Here is a 23,886-nt window from a genome sequence, read left to right as displayed (position 1 = left end):
AGGCTGCCGGCGGACTTTAGGTGCGTGTTTGCTAACCCCTTTACGAACATGGCATCTGGCGCATTTCGTGTTAGAACTGCGGCGCACCATGGACGCCATTTTGAAACTTTAAGGGGCCTTGTAGCGCCCAAAAAAACAGCGCTACCGAGCCCAATTTTGCCCCTACATCTTTCGAAGAAATTTGATTGGGCGGGGAGGAGGGGTGGGGGAATAAAAATAATTTAAAAATCAGCACAAATTACCTACATAAATTATCAATGAAGAAAAAATCCTAGCCCAAGAATTCAATTGCACTAAATGTCAATAATATTTTGATAATACATAACTAATATTTTATTGATCATCATATAAAGGCTGATTCCCAATTCCTGCATTCCAGTAGGAAGCTACATTCGCCCAGAGCTTGGATTAATCACAAAGTTTCAATGCAGTAGCCCTATTTCCAACCCACACTCTCTAGTGGTAGAGGATAGTATCGTTAGGGGGATAGGGGGATCACGGTGATCACATTTGCAATAAGTGTTGGCTGCTCGAGGAATTCCGGCTCCGTGTTGAAGAGCTGGAGTCCGAGCTTCAAACACTGAGACACATCAGGGAGGGGGAGAGTTACCTGGACTCTGTGTATCACAAGGTATTCACACCAATTAGATTAATTAATTCAGATGTAGTCCGTGGCCAGGGTCAGGATGGTGTGACTAGAAGTGAGGCAGGTACGGGGATCCAGGAGGTAGTGTTGGAGGAGCCGCAGCCCTTGCACTTGTCCAACAGGCTCGAGGCTCTTACTCCCTGTGAGGATGGGAACAGGGACTGCGGGGAGGATGAGCAACCTGGCCACAGCACCGTGGAGCAGGGGGGATTCAAGTGGGGGGAGTTAAAAGAAATGTTGTAGTGGTAGAGGATAGTATCGTTAGGGGGATAGATAGAGTTCTTTGCAGCCGAGAGCGAGAGTCCCGAAGGCTGTGTTGCCTGCCCGGTGCCAGGGTTAAGGACATCTCCTCTGGACTGGAGAGAAACTTGGAGTGGGAGGGGGAGGATCCAGTTGTCGTGGTCCATGTTGGTACCAACGACATAGATAGGACAAGGAAGGAGGTTCTGCTGAGGGAGTTTGAGCAGCTAGGGGCCAAATTGAAAAGCAGAACCACAAGGGATTATTACCTGAGCCACGAGCGAATTTGGCTAGGACAAATAAAATTAGAGAGTTAAATGCGTGGCTCAAAGACTGGTGTGGGAGAAATGGGTTTTGCTTCCTGGGACACTGGGGCAGGAGGGAGCTGTTCCGTTGGGACGGGCTTCACTTGGCCAGTGCTGGGACTAGAGTCCTGGCGGATCATATAACTAGGGCTGTAGAGAGGGCTTTAAACTAACTAGTGGGGGGGAGGATCCTAGAGAGCAAATAATAAAAATGACAACAGAGAAGGTCATAGACGTAGGTAGCAGTGGGGAAATTAAAAACCAGAGCGTGTCAGGAAGGGGCAGAAGGTATGGAGTAAAAGGTAAAGTAATAAAAAGGGCAAAAGCAGGAACTAAGTGTCACAAAACATATTTGAAAGTTCTCTATCTGAATGCACGTAGCATTCGTAACAAAATAGACGAGTTAATGGCACAAATAACTACATATGGGTATGATCTTGTGGCCATTACAGAAACATGGCTGCAGGGTGACAATGCCTGGGAATTAAACATACCAGGTTATTTAACGATCAGGAAGGACAGGCAGGAAGGAAGGGGAGGTGGGGTGGCTATGTTAATAAAGGAAGGAATCACTGTAATACAGAGAAATGATATTGGGTCAAAAGATCAGGATAATGAAACAGTTTGGGTGGAGGTAAGGAATAATAAGGGGAAAAAAACACTAGTGGGCGTAGTCTATAGGCCTCCGAACAGTGGCAACTCTGTTGGACGGAGTATCAATCAGGAAATAGTTGAGGCTTGTAATAAGGGAACATTATAATTATGGGGGATTTTAACTATCATATTAATTGGACAAATCAAATTGGGCAGGGCTGCCTTGAGGATGAGTTCATTGAGTGTATTAGGGATGGGTTTCTTGAGCAGTATGTAACTGAACCGACCAGGGGGCAAGCAACCTTAGATCTGGTCCTGTGTAACGAGACAGGATTAATTAAAAATGTCCTAGTAAAGGATCCCCTTGGAATGAGTGACCATAACATGGTTGAATTCCATATTCAATTAGAGGGTGAAAAGGTTGGATCGCAAACAAGCGTGCTAAGCTTGAATAAAGGAGACTATGAAGGTATGAGAGTGGAATTGAGTAGAGTGGATTGGGAAAATAGATTAAAGGGTAAGACGATACATGATCAGTGGTGTACATTTAAGGAGTTATTTTACAACTTCCAAAAAATATATATTCCACTGAGAAGAAAAGGGTGTAAAAGAAAAGACAGCCATCCGTGGCTAAGTAAAGAAATTAAGGATAGTATTCGACTAAAAACAAGGGCATATAAGGTAGCCAAATCTAGTGGGAGGATAGAGGATTGGGAAAACTTTAAAAGACAGCAAAAAATAACAAAAAGATTGATTAAGAAAGGGAAGATAGATTATGAAAGTAAATTAGCAAAAAATATAAAAACAGATAGTAAGAGTTTTTATAGTTATATAAAAAGAAAAAGGGTGGCTAAGTAAATGTTGGTCCCTTAGAGGATGAGACCGGGAAATTAATGGTGGGAAATATGGAGATGGCAAAAACACTGAATGAATATTTTATATCAGTCTTTACAGTAGAAGACACTAAGAATATCCCAACACTGGACAAACAGGGGGCTAAAGGGGGGGAGGAGCTAAACATGATCAAAATCACTAAGGAAGTGGTACTCGGTAAAATAATGGGACTCAAGGCGGATAAATCACCTGAACCTGATGGCTTACATCCTAGGGTCTTGAGGGAAGTGGCGGTAGGGATTGTGGATGCATTGGTAATAATTTTCCAAAACTCCCTGGACTCGGCAAAGGTCCCGGCAGACTGAAAAACTGCTAATGTAACACCCTTATTTAAAAAGGGCAGTAGACAGAAGGCTGGAAACTATAGACTGGTTAGCCTAACATCTGTGGTAGGTAAAATTTTGGAGTTCATTATTAAGGAGACAGTAACAGGACATTTGGATAATCATAATTTAATAGGACAAAGTCAGCATGGTTTTATGAAGGGGAAGTCATGTTTAACAAATTTGCTGGAGTTCTTTGAGGAAGTAACATATAGGGTGGATAAAGGGGAACCAGTGGGCGTAGTGTATTTAGACTTCCAAAAGGCATTTGACAAGGTGCCACACAAAAGATTATTGCTTAAGATAAAAAATCACAGGATTGGGGGTAATATTCTGGCATGGATAGAGGATTGGCTATCTAACAGAAGGCAGAGAGTTGGGATAAATGGTTCATTCTCAGACTGACAATCAGTAACTAGTGGTGTTCCGCAGGGGTCAGTGCTGGGTCCCCAACTCTTTACAATCTATATTAATGATTTGGAGGAGGGGACCGAGTGTAACATATCAAAGTTTGCAGATGATACTAAGATGGGAGGGAAAGTAGTGAGTGAGGAGGACATAAAAAACCTGCAAGGGGACATAGACAGGCTAAGTAAGTGGGCAGAGATTTGGCAGATGGAATACAATACTGGAAAGTGTGAGGTTATGCACTTTGGCAGGAAAAATCATAGAGCAAGTTATTATCTTAATGGCAAGAAACTTGAAAGTACTGAAGTACAAAGGGATCTAGGGGTCCTGGTGCACGAAACTCAAAAGGTTAGTATGCAGGTGCAGCAAGTGATTAAGAAGGCCAATGGAATGTTGGCTTTCATTGCTAGGGGGATAGAATATAAAAATAGGGAGGTATTGCTTCAGTTGTACAAGGTATTGGTGAGACCGCACCTGGAATACTACGTACAGTTTTGGTGTCCATACTTAAGAAAGGACATACTTGCGCTCGAGTCAGTACAAAGAAGGTTCACTCGGTTAATCCCGGGGATGAGGGGATGGACATATGAGGAGAGGTTGAGTAGATTGGGACTCTACTCATTGGAGTTCAGAAGAATGAGAGGCGATCTTATTGAAACATATAAGATTGTGAAGGGGTTGGATCGGGTGGATGCAGGGAAGATGTTCCCGATGATGGGTGAAACTAGAACTAGGGGGCATAGTCTTAGAATAAGGGGCTGCTCTTTCAAAACTGAGATGAGGAGGAACTATTTCACTCAGAGGGTGGTAGGTCCATGGAATATGCTGCCCCAAAAAGCTGTAGAAGCTACATCATTACATAAATTTAAAACAGAAATAGACAGTTTCCAAGAAGTAAAGGGAATTAAGGGTTACGGGGAGCGGGCAGGAATTTGGACATGAGTCTAGGTTCGGATCGGTCATGGCCCTGTGGGTAGCGGAGCGGGCCCAGGGGCCGTGTAGCCTGATCCTGCTCCTATTTCGTGTGTCTAATTCTGTTAGATTCAGGAGATGGTTCTGTGATAGTGGATTGGCGGTTAGGATCAGATCAGCCATGATCTTATTGAATGGCGGAGCAGGCTCGAGGGGCCGATTGGCCTACTCCTGCTCCTATTTCTTATGTTCTTATGTAAAGCACAGCTCTTTGATGGGACTTCAAAGACCTGAATGGATTACAGAAGCATCTTGCTGTGGTTCTTTCTTACAGCTGTGTTTGCTACAAAACTATATTCAAGTTAGGAATCTTTATTACTGGACTTCGTCTATTTTGTTTTATTACAATATTAATGTTACAGAATCTAGGGCCCCGACATTTACGGGGAGGGGGGGAGGGAGCGGGGAGCCTGTCAGTGGCCGGGAAATCCAGAAATACCGGGAAGGTGGAGGTCATGCCGAATATCATGGCAGGACCACGTTAGAATTTTTTTACTCCATTTCCCACCCGGCAGCTGGACAGATTGAGAGACTCCCAAAATCTGAGGCACAGAGCCTCATTTAAATATTATAATTACCGACCCGCCTTTCCAGAGCGGGTTACTCGGCGTGGTTAAACCAAAGTAGCTGCGTTTGCGGCAGGTTGGTTCAGGTTTCACATTGTTTCCTAAGTTAACCGCCCCCCCCCTGCCCCCAACCTTCTCCCGCCCATCGTGGGGGAGTTCAAATTACTCCCATAGGTTTCTCCAAGATTCTAGATAAATAGCTTTTCAAAGTTTGAATGGATCGAGTCCAGGAAACTAGATATTGCCAAGAATTAAAATGTATAAAAAGAGATAGTTCCTTTTATTTTCTGCTCTCAAATTCACTGAAGGACTTTTAATATTTGGTTCTTCTGTCTGTGGCTGTTAACTTGTTACTTCAATTACATAAAAGTGCTTCATCACAATTTAAGCAGACTTGATTAGTTACTTCCTTGGACAAGATACTGGGTCCCTTTTCAGTGCAGGTGGGCTGTTAACTCTTTGTGTGTCCAGTTTCCAATAACTTGGGTAGAGCCTCTTGTGTTAGAAATGTCTTCACTTTAGCTATGTGATTGTGATTAACAACCTATAAAACTCCTGAAGCATTTTATGATAGTCATTCGATACAGAGCGATAACAATTCTCATTCCCACAGAATAACTTGATGCATCTTCTAATCATCAAGCAATAGGCCAAATTGAAGAAAAAGAAAAAAGCAAGAATGACTTTTAAATGAGACCTTGTCCTTGTGCTGGTGAAACCTTCTGGGAAGGACACTAGCTAAACCAACACAGTGTTTGCATTAAAAACAGATAATGCTGGAAATACTCAGCAGGTCAGGCAGCATCTGTGGAGAGAGAAACAGAGTTAACGTTTCAGGTCGATGATCCTTCGTCAGAACCAGTGTTTGCATTTTCCACTTGTCAACTGACTCCTTCAAGACTTTTATTTGTATTATTGTATCCAGACATCTGAAGGAATTCTTTTACATTTAATTTAAGCAAATCTAGCACAAATAGATTTCAATTTAAAGTGGAGACTGTGCCTCTATATATTTTGAATGATTTTTGCAGCTTTCTCTATCAAAAGCCTTTTACTCGAGATTCAGAGGGATTTTTTTATTAGTGCAGCTCAATGTTTTTTGTTAACGCTGTAAGGAGTTGAAATATGATTGCAGAGCAGGTAAGTAAATTGAATGAGATATGAAAGTGTAAATCCTTCAAATCTGTATTTCTGGGAATGCTGGAACATTTTTGTTTCTCCTTTTATTTTGCTAAATCAGTTTTTTAAAAACAAACATAAGAAACCAAATCCCTTAAGAAAGCTTGCTTTGACTATAGTCCTTGACACCGACTCCCACTGCCACATACAGAATGATTCCAAAATAACCTTCGCCCTTTTGCGTGATCCACATGTTAAATAAAGATGGAAAACTTGCCTCCATGAAGGTAGTGTGAAATAAAAACCTAGGCCGCAATTTCGCTAGCTGTGGCGAGTCTGATGCAGCCGGAGCAGACAGCAGCCTCAAACTCTGCACCTGTCTTCATCCCGCCTCCTCCAAGTGATTTTGCCCTGATTGGGCTTGTTAAGCCCGCCCTGCGAGGTTCCTGGCCAATTAAAAGGAAGCAAGTCTGATGACGTCATCACCCGGTTTCCTTAAAGGGGCCATGTCCACAATCATTTTGACAGTTGTGCTGTCAGTGTTCTGAAGCATTGAGGTGCTGCAAACACTGACGAGCACTGCACAAAGGTGCACAACTGCATCCAGGCTCTCCCATGACTCCCTCCATATGCTTATGGAGGGAGTCACAGCACGCAGGGAGGTTCTCTTCCTTTCCAATGGGCAGAAGAGACTTCCCAGGAGACCAACGCAGCCTGGTTGCACATTGCACAGGAGGGCACAAGCAGGGATGTCATCAGGAGGACCAGGCTGCAGTGGCGCAAACCTTTCAGTGATCTCAGTAGATCATGAAACGTTACTGCCAAGCCACACTCGACCTCATCCTGCTGTGCCACTCATCACATCCCCATCACTCTGCCTTCCCTACCATACTCTTGCACATCTTTACTCACACCAACTTACCTTGCACCTCCACCCATTCCTCTCTATCTACATTATCACTTCCCCATCTCACTAGCCACCCCTCACACTCACCCTCATCCTACTGCAAGTATATCAACTAACAACACACAAGGGTAGGCACTTGGGTGGTTTAGCCAATGTTCATGTGAAGTTTCTGGTAATGTGCTGTCAAACATTGAAATCTTTATTTTGAACACTTTGCGTTCTTGGACAGATTTGTGTGCACCTTTGGAAGTCGCTTAGTGAGTTGCAGTGAATGGTGAGACATAACGCCTAACCCCCCCACAATGGTGATGAGTGAGAAAGGAATGCCTTGGACATTGTAGGGATGCTTTATGGTGCTGGCGTGGGGTGGTGCCAACCTGGTGCATCATGTGGCAGCGAGGATGTACAGTGTTAAGTGAAGTAAATCTGGAGATGGTGAGGCCATCGCTGGCATCCCGGGCAGCAATGCACATGGGTGATGATGCCCTGTGCCCAGCGCAGCATCAGTTGATTGCGGAGAAGGTTGGTGTGGATGTTAGTGCTGCTGGTATGCCCGGTGCTGCTGGTGTTGAGGCTGATCGTGTTGGGGCTGATCATGTTGGGATTCTGAGGACCAAGGTGAGATTTTTTCAAGGACACCGATGCTGATGGAATAGATGACAGGTGAAGTTGAGATGACAGAAGTAATCTGTAAATGTTGAGATAGGTTGTTCCAAGGAGGTGACAGAGAGATTACTCCAAACACTTCAAAAGTGCATAAAGCTCAAAAGTGGGTTCCAAATCATCAATGCCCCAGTTTCTGACATTGGAAAGTGATCAGCTGTAAAATGGTAGCTTTTCGACAACTTTTGCAGCTGTCACCTATTCAAAGAAATGGAGAGTTGTTCAGAACCCGACATACTTACCTGGTGTGAACCCCGAGCAATGGGAACCTCGTGGTAAACTTGGGAAAATGCTTTGTACCTGGTAAAATGGTGATTAAATTGCTTTAAACACCCTCTTAACTAGCATAATTGCATGACCCGCCGCTTAGTGCTGGGTCTGCAAAGCTCAGGCAGAGCCGGCACTAGGGAAACTCACAAGGATGCAGGTTTAGAGCGGGATACTGCCCAGCTGTCAATCTTTTGGATTTGGACAGCAGAACCGCCTCCGAACCCACCCTCTGAGTGCCGGCAAATTCAGCCCTCGTATTTATTTTAGTAGCCCTGTCTTTTGTAATACATTTAAAATAGTATAATTGCAATCCTACATAAAATAGTAGCAGCCGTTTGTGTGACCTCACATTTGCAGCAGTAATTACTTGATGTTCATGGCTCTATATTAATAATTTTAATGTGAGTAAGATAGTTCATGTTTAACACCTAGTAGGATAATGAGAAAGGAACAATTGAAGTTGCAGGAGGAAGGAAGCAAGAGTAGAGAAATGTAGTAATGTGTATTTACAGACTGAAGAGTGAGAAAGAAAACTACTGTAAATATTGCCCACAAAAAAGATTCACAAATATGGTCTGGCACCAGTCCAATTTGTTTGTTTATTGCCAGATTGACTAATATAAGACTGGAAGGTGTTTTGATTTAAAATAACAAATGGAACACTATTCACACAATTTCATCCAGTTAGCAAAAAGTTTTTTTTTAGTATTGTTATCTTTCAAAAGCTATAATAGTGTTAAATTACAGTGCAGTTAATTTTGCCACTTCTGTTTGCTGTATTCCATGTGTAAAACATGTGCCTATTGAAGATTCAGAAAGGTCATAATTTAAACAGCTGAGGTCTGTTTGTCTCTTTTCTAACAGAATAACAAACCATTTCAACCCAATCTGCCTAAAACATGCCACATGTAAATGGGGCCTATCCTTTGACCTGTGTCCTTTTAGCTATGGATCAGTCCACATGCTCTATGAAGCCAGGCAGGCTGATTTGAAATGCAGATGCAGCAGAGATGGGGATGTGCCCCTTTTTATTCTTGCTGTATCTGTCAGGGTGAAAAATGGCTGGCTCAAGGGTCATCTATCCATACTCACTTAATTATTTTTCTTGGACCCACAGAATTGTCGCAGGCGGTAGTGGATGCAGGAGCTGTTCCTCTTCTGGTTCTTTGTATCCAGGAGCCAGAGGTGCCACTGAAAAGGATTGCAGCTTCTGCACTCAGTGATATCGCAAAACAATCCCCAGAGCTGGCTCAAACTGTGGTGGATGCAGGGTCCATTGCTCATCTAGCTCAGATGATCCTGAACCCTGATGCTAAACTAAAGGTGAGCATTTGTACAGCACACATACCATTGTTCTCATCATGCAAGCAAATACACTCATCCAGTGTTAGATGCATCACATATATAGAAGTGTGGTTGAAGTAAATAAGTTCAATGTTAAAGTAATGTATTTTTTTGGGGAACTGAAATAAAATAGTTTTGTCATGAATGTGTATAGGGTTCTATTTTGATTAATCAGATATGATTGCTTACCTATTGGTACAAAATGTAATGAATATATAATAGCTTATCAGCGCTGCACTTATTCCATTTTTTAAAAACTCAGTTTGAAGTAGCCTTATGGTTAATCATTCCTTGCATATTTAATTGTTTTAACTTAGCAGCTCTATCCACCAATTTGAACTCTTGTGCTATTTTTCTGTGTTCTATAGCGTCAGGTGTTTTCAGCTCTTGGCCAGATTTCAAAGCATTCTGTGGATCTGGCAGAAATGGTTGTAGAAGCAGAAATTTTCCCCGCTGTTCTAACATGCCTGAAGGACCCAGATGAATTTGTGAAAAAAAATGTTGCAACACTAATTCGGGAAATTGCCAAGCACACTCCTGAGGTAAACGCATTTGATTTTAAGAGTGCAGCGAAGTAGCTGAAAGATTGTCACAGATGTTGTACAGACAGAACCTAGTGGTAGCTTGCACAATTTTTAATGTTGCTTACACTGAAACTTGCAAACTTACGTACTTTGTATTTATAAAGCAGTTGATAACATTTTAATTTATTGTTTTTAAGGTACACAACATGAAAATCTGGTTTTGGAGCACAAGCCTAAATTATGCAAACTGCCTTTTCAGCATTTTTGTACTAACTTATCTTTAATTATAATTTACTGGTTCATCGTCTGTGGCATTGTTTATGGGGAGCAGGGACCTGGTTTGTGGAGCAGAAAAGAGGATGGTTCTTGTCTGGGGAGCTGAATGTGGGAGTTGGGGAAGCTCAGCACTAAGCCCAGGAGACAGTAGGAGGTGGGAGCCCAATAATGAGGAAACTGGGAGCACTTAGGGAGCAGCAAGAGACTGGGAAAGAAAATCCAGTGGCCCAGGAGCAGAGGTTGTGGGTCCATGGTTGGCATGGGAGTGGAGATGCTGGGTATAGAGTTGACTGGGAATGGAAATGGTGCTGCAGAGCCCAGGAGCAGCCACAGACTTGTGTTGTGGTTCTCTCATCCGTTTGCTATCCATGGGCCAATCATACTATTGGTTCCTGTGAGCCAATCAACATAGTCAAAACCAACACTCATGACACGCAAGATGTTTTTTAATAATATACACTGTACAATTCAGATGGGATGGACTCATTCCACCATAAAGTCGATCATAACTGAACATTTTAAATGTACAGTCTGCCACTACTTTGTAGGGTAAAACCATTTGTAGTCTTCTAAACTAATTTAAATGTAATTCATTTAAAATTCTACAATCGTCTAAAGTTTATTGTTCAAGTTGAGGCAAACCTGCTGAAGAAATTCACTTTTCATAATCATTTATTTCACTTTTTTTTGCGGGTAAAGCTGAAACATAGACAAAACAATACCCCTTTAAACGGTGAGATTCTGAGTGTATTATATTTATTGATAGTGATTTTCACTATATAATTTTGATAAGACATATTAATAAGCAATTTCTTACATTCCTATAGATTATCATTTATTACTTTCACTTCCCAGCTTCAGCTGAACAATGTATGTTTGAATTTTAGAGGAATATAAATCAGTCCATAATACATCAGATCTGCCTTTATACAACGGGTTTGTTTCAGCCAATGCCAGTGAATGGTAGCAGTTTATACACTGGTGTGACTTGAATCTCCCTATGCTACAACTGAACAGCTTACCTCATATTTTTTCCTGAATAACAATATCTTACAAGATTGTTGAGAAATATGCAAAACCTAGAGTACAATAAAATAGTTTTATTAAGATTACAACCATAAAATAAGGAGAGGATTACATGAAGGATTTTTATGGTTCATGCTCAGGGTAGTTTACGTTATATACTGAAAACTGCAATCTAGATTTGTTTTGTTATATTGTTCTTAAATAATGTTTTCACTCATATTTAAATGTTGAAGCAGTATTTGACTTGTGACATCATGAAGAATAACCCCAGCCTACTGACCTCACTCACTGGGATACCATTACCATTAATGTTTAATTAATTATATATATGCTGGGAATTTCCTCAGGGAATCTCCTGCTCCTCTGCCATAACTTTGGTGGAAATTCAATAGAAACCTTGTTTATGCGAGTAAATGGGATTTTGCCGAAATTATGGAGGCTGAGCGGGAGAAGCCTTGGTGATGGTGATGACTGTTTCATGATCAGTGGTTTTCTATTTCACATGACACTGTATCTAAATATCTTTGTTGTACTGTTATATCACAGGTAGATTTATAGTGTAGCCAATCCAAATTTCTTATTGTCGGTATCAAATAGGGAAAGACAGGATCAATTTTCTGAAATATACCATTAATCAAAACGAAAGACACCATCTGCAGCTACAGATGAACACTCATCATCTTGCTTCCATAATACTTTTTATGACCCAGTCTATAAGTCCCTCTGATTCTTTTTCCATTATTTTACTCTCTAAAATATCTGTTAACTCTATTTAACTGGCATATGCCTCACTGGATTTAGTAAGCTCCTCCAATTTAAAAAAAACACATAACCTTAAAACAAATTTAAAGTAAATTTAAAGTTATGGAAAATCTGAAAATGTTGTCAAGACCAGACTGGAAAATATTTGAGATGGTATAAAAAAGTAGGCATTAGAATGATAAAGATTGATTTTAAATAGGGATATTTGGCTGCCTAATTTTGTCATGGTTTCTATAAATGTTATATATTCTTCAAGTGATCTGAAATGTTCTCATACTCCATGAATAATGACAGTAATCTGAGATGTACAGAGCAAAATTTAAGCAATTAGCTGAATTATAGCAAAGTATTAATAAATTTGTCTTAGAATCCAGAAAGTTGATAAAAGATAATAAATAATTAAACACCCTCCCAATTTTACTTTAGCTATTGGCGATCCAGGTTAGGTAGTACTGGTGGATAATTAATTTAGCTGTTAGCAACATTCCATCTGTTCAGATACCAATAAGGAGGTACAAGTCTTAATTTACAGCAGAGAAAAGCAGTAGTAGTCATTTTTTTTCTTTTAGAATACAAATGGACAAACAGAAACAATAGAGTATTCTTATAATAAGAATATATATACACTGATAGATGAAATCAGTCACTTTAATCTGAGGTAATATTTTGCTGTCTTATTTGATAGAATCTGACTAACCACCTTGTTTTTTTTCCTCCTTCTCTAGCTGTCTCAGCTTATTGTTAATACAGGAGGTGTGGCTGCTGTCATTGATTATATCGGTGATTCTAAAAGTAATGTCAGGCTGCCTGGTATTATGATGCTTGGCTATGTGGCTGCTCACTCGGAGAACCTGGCAATGGCAGTGATTGTCTCCAAGGTTAGAGCCTGGTTCATTATCTGCGTATTACCATTACAATGAGGCCCTAGAAAAAGGACTATAAATTAATCTAGCTGCAAAGCATATTGGAGTGCAGTGGTATATTGATTTGTTGGTTAGTACTCCCAGAAGAATTGAGGTTGCAGATGTAAATTCTGTGTTGCTCATTATTTCATTTCTTTCTATTTCAGTAAGAAGGAGCTTGTTATTTTCATTTTAATGCAGAAATTGTCAAAGTAAATCTTGATTATGACTTTTAATTTAAATACTTTAATTACAGTAATTTGTGCTATGAATAAAATCTGATACAGTCATCTTCAAGGCTTCTAGCTGGAGTGCTATGCTGTGACGTGATACTCAGTTACCACCACCCCCCACCCAGGATTAATGCCTCACCTGACTACGAATGCAGCTCTCATTACCAGATCAAGGTGCAGCATTGATGTAAATGCTTGCTGTTCTTTTAAAGAAATGACTTCCCCATTAGAGAAAGATTTGATCTCTCTCTGTCCCTTCCATTCTCTCCCCTATTTTAGTGCCTTATCTCCATGCATCTACTTCCTTTTGACAGCCCAGCCAAGATAAAAAAATTATTGTATCATGGGTGCAAACATGTCTACTACTTAATGAGATGGCATTTTAATAAAGCAACCTGCAATAATATCTTACTAAAAAATTTTGTAATTGTTTGATTTTATATTTTCGGTGCTGATTTGTGTTTGACAAGATGTCAGTGCCAAAAAATTTAACTTTTTCCCCCTTTGACACACTAGCCTAAAGTTTTCAACCAATGTTATTGTAATGCTGACATTAACTCTATTCAAATAAATGGGTTAACACTGGCACAAAAATAATGCTAATCCGGAAAACTAGGCTCCAGTGTCAGCATTGAGCACTACTAGGTAAAGCATTACCAAGTATTTAGTACAAGTCCTTTTACACTTCCCCAATCCATGACCTCAGAAGAACACTCCCTTTTGCATTGGTGTGAATCTTTCTATGCACTATATCAGACATTCTTAGGGCCTCTCTGAGTAAGACTGTTGTTTTGTGATGTAGATCACAAAGTGTGATTTCATTTAGGATCCTTACAGCTGTCAGAGTGCGGAGACATTCATCCCATCAGTCTGAGGCTCCTGAAGTGAAAAGCCAGTCTGAAAATTCACTGTGCCAAAGCAGTCCTCTGCTAATAAAATAAATTTGATTTCCCTATAAAAAAAAAATGTTGTTACAACGCCTGACATGCAGGGACACGCTTAGTCTGAAGGATCAAAATGTCCAGACTGGAGTCCTTTACAACATTGCTAATGTCAATTTGAAATTTAACAGGGTGAAATAGTCGTTGCTCATTTCTATTTCATCAAAAATACTCCGCTGTTAGTCATTGTACTTCCTCGTGTCTCAGCTCAGAACTAACAAAACAAATTCAAACAGCAGCAGACAGGTTATAGTGTCAGGCAGTCCTTTTATTTCCACTAACAATAAATGAGTTTGGAATTTCATATTATTGGCATTCTACAATGGTGACCAATCCAAGAAAGAATTTTTCATTTTTTTATATATATAATCTCAAGAACACTTGCTGCACTATGTTCTGCAGATAAGTAAAGTATTAATAAAACTTGTGTGGCTCCTTGAACTTGGTCTGTTAGACATGTCATGGCCAGTGATGCAATGCAGTAATAGCTGAGTTGCCAAAAATGAGTTGTCGTTAGACACACAAGTTAAAGTATGCATCCTGTAACATTTATAGAATTATAGGAAATGTTGCACTTAAAAATATTATGATGTATTTTTGTAGAAAGTTGAGAAAACTGCTCGAGATGTAATTTTGTCATTTTATCAAACAGGTAGAAGTATTATTGTGTGTCTCCACATTAAGCAATGTTGGATAAGAAATCCTGTGTAAAAATGGTTCCTTACCCTGCCACTAATTGTTTTAGCACAAGGTGAAACAGATTTATGCTTTTGACTTAATTATTACTGTTAGACTCTCTATCTTGTTCAGTGATCAATATATAAAAGTCAATTGTGGTTTTAAATTTGAAATGTTTAGCACTGCAGTTAGATACTTAGACAATTTTAAATGGTTTTAAAATGTTTTGAGGACCACTTGAACTCAGCATGAGCTAGTTACATTAGCAGTAGTTTTCATTAAAATTAAAATTCTCATATCAACATGTTTTGCAATACTGTGATAGTCAATCATAATTAATTTTGATTTAATAATGAGCTAATTTAAAGCTAAAACAAAAGAATTTAGCATTTTTCCTTCAGTAGTTATTTTGATCAGTGTGGCATTTTAGTCTATCAGGGCTGCCAAAATAGAAAGGTCACAATGTAATGTTAGACAAAGAACTAGTGAGATGCCCCATGCATACATATCCCAATTATCTTTCCTCAGCAGAATCTTTTTATTAAAATATTATTGAACTCAATTGAAATTGTTCTATTCTGCATTACTAAAATAGTTCTTATTTTTAAAATTTTAATCTAGGACACAAATCTGTCTTTGAACTGGTTTTATATATGCAAACAACATTTAAGAAAAATAATTGATTTCTTTATTTGTAACTGAACAAAGTACATTTTTAGTCATGTCTTTTAATGGTTGAAAGTTATGGTTTGAGATGCAATGTGACTTCCCTTAATATATATTACTTTTCATTTTCTGTGTATTTTTCCACTGTAAAATGATACAGTAGTGGCTATATAAGTAATGGTGCTTCAAGCTGAGGATTTCACTATCCTTGACATTCTGTCAAACTGAAAAAATGCCAGCTCTAATACACTGAGCAGCTGTGTGCTGAACTGCTCTTTCAGTCATCAGGAAGATGTGTAGGATAGAAATAAAGAACGTTTTTTTTTCTTCTAAAATTGCTTATTAGTGTAAGCCTATCACATATAGTGTCTCTGACTAAGACTGTGTGCTTCTGATCAACACTACAGGGGGTGCCTCAGTTGGCTATCTGCCTGTCAGAAGAACCAGAAGACCACATTAAGGCAGCGTCTGCTTGGGCCCTGGGGCAGATAGGAAGACACACTCCAGAGCATGCACGTGCTGTTGCTGTGGCAAATGTTCTGCCAAAGCTCCTTGCACTCTACATGCAGACTGGAAGCTCTGAAGACCTTCAGATTAAGGTAAAACATACATCAAGCCTGTCATATTTAATCCCACTTGCAGCCAGAGTGCCAAATTTAACTATTAAACATCTAAGATGATTTTCTTTTCTTTTGTACATCCTATCTAAAGATTAGAAACGCTTGCTATTCAGATAAGAAGAAACTAGCTTTGCACTTTATTTTATATAACGATTCTTAAAGATAGTACATTACTTTATATAAAGGAAGGTGGGAAGAAAATTAAGTATTTAAAGAGTTCTTTTCACTGGCGCTCTTTTAGTAAATTGATTTTAAAGTGTGTATTAATACTGAATTATCTATGGTAACAGGAATTAATCCTGATCTCCTGTCAATAATGTTTGCCTAGGGGATAATAGCTGGCTTGAAATGTGTCACAATGGAGAGCTTCAGATGATGTCATAAACCATGAGAGTGAAGCTCGAGTGGTTAATTACAGAAATTCTAATCCCTAGACATAACCTGGTTAACAAAATCCAAGCCAGCTGTTCTTTGTTAAAAATGTAATTTACTGGGAATTCTTGGGATTTCTGGCAGTTGCAGTAAAATCAGGTGACAAGAGTAATGACGCTTTTTTTAAACCAGAAGCTGCATTGTTTATCCCAATAGTTAACCCTTGTCACATACTTATGCCTTCAGTATTGATCTCTATTTTGTTAAGCACCACATCAGATTAATCTACTGGTAACTCTGTTATTTTTTATTTAACAGTTGATTTTTAATTTAATCTGTATTGAAAAATGTTTTGTGTTTATTACGATGATATAAACAGAAGCCATATTGCGTACCTGTGGAACATGATATTGAACCTACCCCAATAACATACAAGCAATGCAGTCATTTATTTATTCACTTATTGTGTTATTCAGTGGGGTCTGCTGGTTGTGTAAATATTGTATCCAGTGAGAGCCCAGCATGTTTGCGCTTGACAACCTTCATTTTATCAGTATTCATGTGGTAGTAGAAGAAGGTGTTAGAGCAGTTATAATGCTATATGGTTTTATCAGTGTCTTACCTGCAGGATGAGTTTTACTAAAATATAATACTCTGCATTTAGAGTATCTAGTATGGATTATACTACCATTATTCATTTTAAATTAGTCATCAGAGAGCATACCATCTGAAAATATTTAAATTGGATATGTTGCAGCTTTCTCTCACACATATTTAAAGACTACAACAGGTGCTCTCCAACTCTTGCATTTAATCCATTTCAGAACAGCAAGTAGAAAAATTCCATTGATTTATGGCTAAAAATCAATTGACTACTAGTACTGCCATTAGTTGATTTTTCTAAATGTCTTCATGCTGGCAGGATGAAAGGGCAGCTACATGATTGTCCAGACAGCTTTTGTGCATTTGACAACCAATGAATGCACATCAAACTGAAAGTGCAGATACTTTAAAGAAACTGCATTCACTTTATTGGGCTGCACAGGCAGTAGTTCATTCATTACAATAAAAAGGTACCTGCACAATGTTACTTTTCCCATTTCTCATTCTTGTAAATGACTTTTATAAGCTAGTTGAAAGAAGGTGATGGTAGCAAGTCACTACAAAATGTTCTGCTGTTAATTTTTACAGTTTATAAATTAATTCTTAGGAACAAGTTTTCATTTTAATTTTTAAAAAGAATGTATAGGCAGCACACAAAGCGAGATAAGTCTGTCTGGTTCAGCAAATTAGCTTATATGCTGGATGAGAAATTAGATATTTTTCCTAAAAGGAAACGGAAAGATTTCAATAAAAAACATTTGTGAATTACATCATAAAGCAGGCTGCAAAAATCAGTTAACAATGGAAACAATTTAGCCTAGAAACTAATTTTGATGATATTAGCGAACAGACATTTGACATATATGATATTTTTCTGTTTGCTACTTTAACAAAGATGTTGACCCTTTAAAATACTGTTTCTGTTAAAATGTAAACAGGGGAATGTCATATGAATATGGTAAGCGTTTGTTAATATTGCCAACAGTAATTTCCAGGCTTTCAAGCTCAGATTCCTGCTGCACTGATTTTCTGTCTGGTAGACAATAGCACAAATTCTGCGAGGCTGTACTTCCAGAGCCGAACCTCACTAGGTGGAAGTGCAGGTCAGAGAATCAAAGTTATAGTGTTGTAGCCGCATCTCTAACTTGCCTCCTTCCTACCAAGACTCTACTCCAACAAAGCAGCCTCATCAAACTTCCCCAATATTTCTACTAAAAGTACAGTGCCCGCAGCTATAATGAAATAATGGCCTGGATTTTATGGGGCTGATGACGGCGTTGGTAAGTGCTCAGAATGGCCCCTGAAGTTCCGGGTTTTTGCATTGACAGATCCTTCGCATCCGCTGCAAAAACACTTTCGCTGGCGCAGAACTACTGCTCAGCGAATGCCCACGAAACCCTTACGCCTGGTAAAAGCAGGCGTAAGGCCTTCTTTTACCAGTGTAAGGGTTAAAATTAATTTTTTTAAATTATTAAAAAATACACATACATTTAGAATTAGTTTAGGTAAATTTTGGCCTGTTTTAAAATGTTTAAATTTTTTTTTTTTTTAATTAAATTTTTATTTTAAATGCTTAATTAAAAGGTATTTTAATTAATTTTGAACCTGTGATCATTTATTTTTATTTACATGGTGTGAATTCTTATTTATTTGGGGATTTCTAATACGCTTATGGGGATTCCGTACATAAATGGAATCCACAAATGCATCATAGGAATCCCCCTTTTTGATTGGTTGACTGGGCCCACATGATCCCAGGGATGCTTGCAAACCACATGTGCCCCGGAATCCGTGGGCCTTTACGCAGGCGTATGTCTGCAGGCCCAGGACCCGAAGAGTCCGGAGACACCAGGTATGTTCAGATTTTTTTTTGGTTCGGAGGCGTATTCTTCTGGTACGCCTCCGACCGCAAATTCAGGGCCAATGTAGTACTGCCACATATGCAATTTCTTTCCTCCTTCTGGCACTAAGAAATGGAGTCTTGCCTGTCCAGAAAGTATAGGAGTAAGACAACAATATTTCCCTATTATATTTTGCTGGTTGTCAAACTCATCTGGAAGCTGTGATACTGCTACTTCATTTTCCTATTCCTTTAAAAATTCTGAAAAATTGCAAGGTTCATTTATTATTGTACTAGCTGAAGTGCCCGGTGGTGCCGAGGCTTTTTCGAGGGCATGTTGTTGTTGGAAGAGAGAGAGAGAGCGACTGGGGGGAAGAGAGAGAGCGACTGGGGGGGAAGAGAGAGAGCGACTGGGGGGAAGAGAGGGAGGGGAGGGGTGGGGGGAAGAGAGGGAGGGGAGGGGAGGGGGAGGGGAAGGGAGGGCGGGGGGGGGAGGGGAGGGGGGCGGGGAAGGGAGGGAGAGGGCGGGGAAGGGAGGGGAGGGGGGAAGGAAGGGGGGGGGAAGGGAGGGCAGGGGAGGGGAAGGGAGGGGGGGAAGGGAGGGCAGGGGAGGGGAAGGGAGGGCGGGGGGGAGGGGAGGGCGGGGAAGGGAGGGCGGGGGGGGAGGAAGGGAGGGAGGGGGGAAGGGAGGGCAGGGGGGGATGGAGGGCGGGAGGGAGGGAGGGGAGGGAGGGCGGCGGGCGCCCCCCCCGAGGGTCGCGACCCCCCCCCCCCGAGGGTCGCGCCCCCCCCCACCCCCCCCCCGGAGGTGAAGACCGCCGATTGCGCGCGCAGCAGGAGCTGAGACGCGGCGTCTCTCTCGGCCGGCGGGCCCGGTTGCCAGGGCAACCGTGACGCTGACCAAGCCAGAGAGAGAGACGCCGCGTCTCAGCTGCTCCTGCTGCGCGCGCGGCCCCCCCCGAGGGTCGCGCCCCCCCCTGAGGGTCGCGGCCCCCCCCCGCGAGGGTCGCGGCGGCCCCCCCTCCCCCCGAGGTGAAGACCGGCGATTGCGGCTGTGCGAGATGTCCGGCGGGCCCGGTTGCCAGGGTAACGCTGGACGCTCAGCAAGCCCCGGCAGAGAGAGACGTCTCAGCTCCTGCTGCGCGCGCACCCTAGCGGCGCTGGGCTGAGGCTCGGCCCTCCAGCCTTCGAGTGGGGCCGGGAGGTGCCTAGCTCGGGCGTGGGTGCGGAGGAGACGCCGAGGCTTCTAGGCCTACCTGGAAAAACGGGGAAAGGTAGGAAAATTAATGAGATTAGATAAGTTAATTACTTTCTAAATCATTTTTTTAAAAAACAATATGTGTTTTAAAAGCAACGTTTTTTTTTAAGACGCAGAAAGCGGGAAAAAGAAAGGAAAAGTTTGGAATCAAGATGGCGACGACTCACCTCGGTTCAGAACGATAAAGCCCGGCCACACGCGCACCGATTGGCCCGGCGGCACACGCCAGCAACCCGGCGTACGATTGGTCGAGCTCGAGGTCACTCTGTCGCTAATGAGCGGATAATGAGATGCTAATGAGCGGAATGTTGAAGGTTTTTGGGATACCACGGGCGCAATTTTAGCCCGGCTGAAACGTAAATACGCTTAAAACCGTCTCGGAAGCGTAAGCTTTCTTTGGAGGTAACGCGCGCGTAGGTACGCCCTGTAACTTTCGAGTGCATACCCGCAACGCACACGCGATGACAGACAGACAGATAGACAGATAGACAGAAAGACAGAATGACAGAAGTACCGATTTATATATATAGATATTTTGGATAGCTTGCTGATCTGGATTCCTCTTCATGAAATCTAATAGAGGCAGATTTCCACAATAAGTTTTTTAACCAATATACGTACATTAATAATCCGCTTGGTAAGTTCACGGCCAACACTGCTCGACAGTATGGCTTGCATAGACTCAAAAGCTCACAGATGTAGACTTCAATTTGTTTGGTGACTACTCCGCCATAGATTTGGAGGATGAGGGAAGGAAGGGGACAAGAATATGGACTTGGAGCAATAGCAAAGTTTCTGCCAACATATGACACGAAACTTGGAAGTGTAGAAACATAGAAGACAGGAGCAGGAGTAGGCCATTCGGCCCCTCAAGTCTGCACCGCCATTCAATGCGATCATGGCTGATCATCCAAATTCAGTACTCTGTCCCTGCTTTCTCCCCATATCCCTTGATCCCCTTAGCCTTAAGAAATATATCTAATTCCTTATTGAATATATTTAATGAATTGGCCTCAACTGTCTTCTGTGGTAGAGAATTCCACAGGTTCACCACTCTCTGGATGAAGAAATTCCTCCGCATCTCAGTCCTAAATGGCTTATCCCTTATCTTTAGACTGTGACCCCTGGTTCTGGACAGCCCAGCCATCGGGAACATCCTTCCTGCATCTAGTCTGTCTAGTCCTGTTAGAATTTTATAAGTTTCAACTAGTAAACAGTAAGGAAGGTAGTAATAGCCTTCAAGAAGACATAGACAGGCTGGTGGAATGGGCAGACACATGGCAGATGAAATTCAATGCAAAGAAGTGTGAGGTGATACATTTTGGTAGGAAGAATGAGGAGAGACCATACACAATAAATGGTACAATTTTAAAGGGGGGTGCAGGGAGATCTGGGGTTGCTTGTGCACAAATCTTTGAAGTTGTCAGGACAGGTTAATAAAGCATATGGGATCCAGGGCTCTATAAATAGAGGCATAAGGGGCGATTTGCCCTCTGGAGGCGAGATGGAGGCAGTTTTCGTTTTGGGTGGGTTTGAAACCCACTGATAGTTTTTAAAAAATTTAGATTTTCCCATGATTGGCCAGTTGATTTCAGAGCTGTGGGATGCCCTTGGTCAATTAGTGTTTTGGGACTGAAACCCGCCTCTGTTGACATCACTTTTCCAGTCTGATTTTATGGCTTCTTGCTCCCTTGGCTCATTCCACAGGATTTCTGCCTATGCTTCACCACCTGCAACATTATCTGAGAAACCACTATGTCCAAATCTAAGGCTAGGGCCTCCCCAAGGCTCTTGGACGAGGCGCTGCAAATGTTGTTTGAGGGGGTGACAGCTAGCAGGGAGGTGCTTGTCCACTCATCTGGGAGGAAGAGGCCTCCCAAAGAAGGCTGTGTGGGTACAGCTGGCAAGGGATATAGCCTCCAGATCTGTGTGCAGATTGGGAGAATGTTTCTGTGTATTGATGAAATGCCATCCCTGTTGGAAAGCATTAAAATGATTTGATGCCAAAATGTTGGCATTATGGCATCTGTTCTTTTGCCTTAGGCAGCTCCACATTGCGGGCTCCACCACACTTGCGTTGTCAGGTTGGTGGCCTGAGCGAAAGGAGGCCAGAGAGTCATGTCCATTGTCAATGATGTCTTAGGATGGAGCCAAGGACATGTACCAACTTGGGCAACCAATGCAAATCTCGCCATGATAAGTTCATCCCTGGCAGCCATGTGCTCACATGCTGCTGGTCGATACACTGGTGCTCTGACCTCCTTCTGCTCCTCCTCCTCCTCCTCCTCCAGGTCCTCCTCCTCCTCCTCAGCCTCCTCCTCCTCGGCCTCCTCCTCCTTCTCATCTGAGGAGGCCTGGAACTAACCAACTTGCTCCTCAGGAAGCTGCAAGCCACGATGTTGTGCAGTACACAGCAGACCACGACCATTCTGGAGAACCTGTATGATGTCTACTGCAGGGCTCCACCTGATTGATCAAGGAAACGGAAGCGCATCTTCAACAACCCAATGGTTTGCTCGATGATGGACCTGGTGGAAGTGTGGCTGGCGTTGTAGCGCTCTTCTGCCTCGTTAGTTGGCGTCCTGATCAGCGTCATTAGTCACTTCTTCATGGGGTAGCCTTTGTCACCAAGGAGCCATCCGTTAAGTTGGTTTGGCAGGTTGAAAAGCGGAGGAACACTAGAGTGCCGCAGGATGAAAGAGTCATGGCAACTACCACAGAACTTGGCGCAAACATGCAAGAACTCCTTCTTGTGGTTACACACCAGCTGTACGTTGAGGGAGTGGAAGCCCTTGCGGTTGACAAAGATAGCTGGGTTGTGATGGGGTGCCCTAAGGGTCACGTGTGCAGTCTATGACGCCCTGCACCATTGGACCATTGGCATGCCTGCCATATTTGCAAAGCCAACCGAAAGGGCGGTTATACTTGCTTGATCCCTTGAGAAGTGGATGTAATTGTGGGCCTTAGCGAAAAGGGCATCGGTATTAACCTGCGTGATGCATCTGTGGGTGGCCGACTGGGAGATGCCGCTGATGTCTACTGATGATCCCTGGAAAAAGCCTGAGGCAAAGAAGTTGAGTGCAGTGGTGACTTTGACAGCCACTGGTAAAGGCTGTCCACCCGTTCCTCTGGGCACCAGGTCATTTTGCAGCAGGCTGCAGATCTCTCGGACAACCTCTCGCGAAAGTATCAGCCTCCTTTGGCACTGCTGCTCACTCATGTTGAGGTAGCTCATCCTTTGTCTGTAAACCCTCTGTCGGGGGTATCTCCTGCGGCGAGGTGCCTCGATGCGCTGGCGCCTTCTGCCCTGTGCAGCATCAGGTGGCTGAGCAGGAGGTTGGGGCTCCTGCTGCTGTTGCTCCTGAGCTGCCTGGTGCTGCTGCTGCCCTGGATGCTCCTCATCCTCATCTGAGGTCCATGCAGAAAGAAAACGAATGGTTCCCATGCTGCTTGCAGATGCCTCCTTTGGGGAAGCACTCATTGCAAGCGGGGAGAGGGTCTTCCAAGGAGGTCCCACAGTTGATAGATTCAAGCTGCAGCACCTCCGACTTTGTAAGGCCTTCTAAAAGTGCTCAGAGACCTTTTAAAGCAAAGGTCTGGCACCTGCAAGTAATCCTTGATGAAATAAACGATGTCTTGTTGGACCTGCAGCTGTGAGGAGACCACCCACGAGTCAACCCGTCAGGTTTACCTGGCGTGGTTTAGGAGGTGCGTGGAGCACGCTGAAATGCTCGAAAAATCACGAGCGCCTCTCAAAATAAGCTTAGAGAGGCCCTTAACGAGCATTTAATGATCTTAAGTAGCGCTGTAGCCAGCTGGAGGCGGGACCGTTTCCCGACCTCCAAATCCGGCACTGGCAAAATCTCGTGGAGGCGGGTTGGAGGTGGGTTCCGAACCCGCCCTCCTTGTTTCTGATTTTCCCTCCTCCAAACGT

At 42.3% G+C, this 23,886-nt stretch overlaps 1 protein-coding gene across 5 annotated transcripts in view; it reads left to right on the top strand.

Moving 5' to 3' along the window:
* spag6 (sperm associated antigen 6) overlaps window positions 1-23,886 on the top strand; it is a 184,822-nt gene that overhangs the window by 124,929 nt on the left and 36,007 nt on the right. For all 5 annotated transcript variants that reach the window (XR_015078374.1, XM_085987780.1, XM_085987779.1 and 2 more), the window contains 4 exons: window positions 9,025-9,230; window positions 9,620-9,793; window positions 12,565-12,717; window positions 15,667-15,858. Coding sequence is in view for 4 of the 5 variants with exons in the window: in XM_085987780.1 (XP_085843906.1) it covers window positions 9,025-9,230; window positions 9,620-9,793; window positions 12,565-12,717; window positions 15,667-15,858 (725 nt within the window). In the remaining variant the exon portion in view is untranslated. The remainder of the gene's footprint in view (window positions 1-9,024; window positions 9,231-9,619; window positions 9,794-12,564; window positions 12,718-15,666; window positions 15,859-23,886) is intronic.

The sequence above is a fragment of the Somniosus microcephalus genome, chromosome 5 (assembly GCF_052327205.1).
Source record: "Somniosus microcephalus isolate GS21.2 chromosome 5, FLI_Smic_1.0, whole genome shotgun sequence".
Classification (NCBI taxonomy): domain Eukaryota; kingdom Metazoa; phylum Chordata; class Chondrichthyes; order Squaliformes; family Somniosidae; genus Somniosus; species Somniosus microcephalus.
Note: the sequence above shows the minus strand (reverse complement) of the source record. Positions and strands in the feature narration are given on the sequence as shown.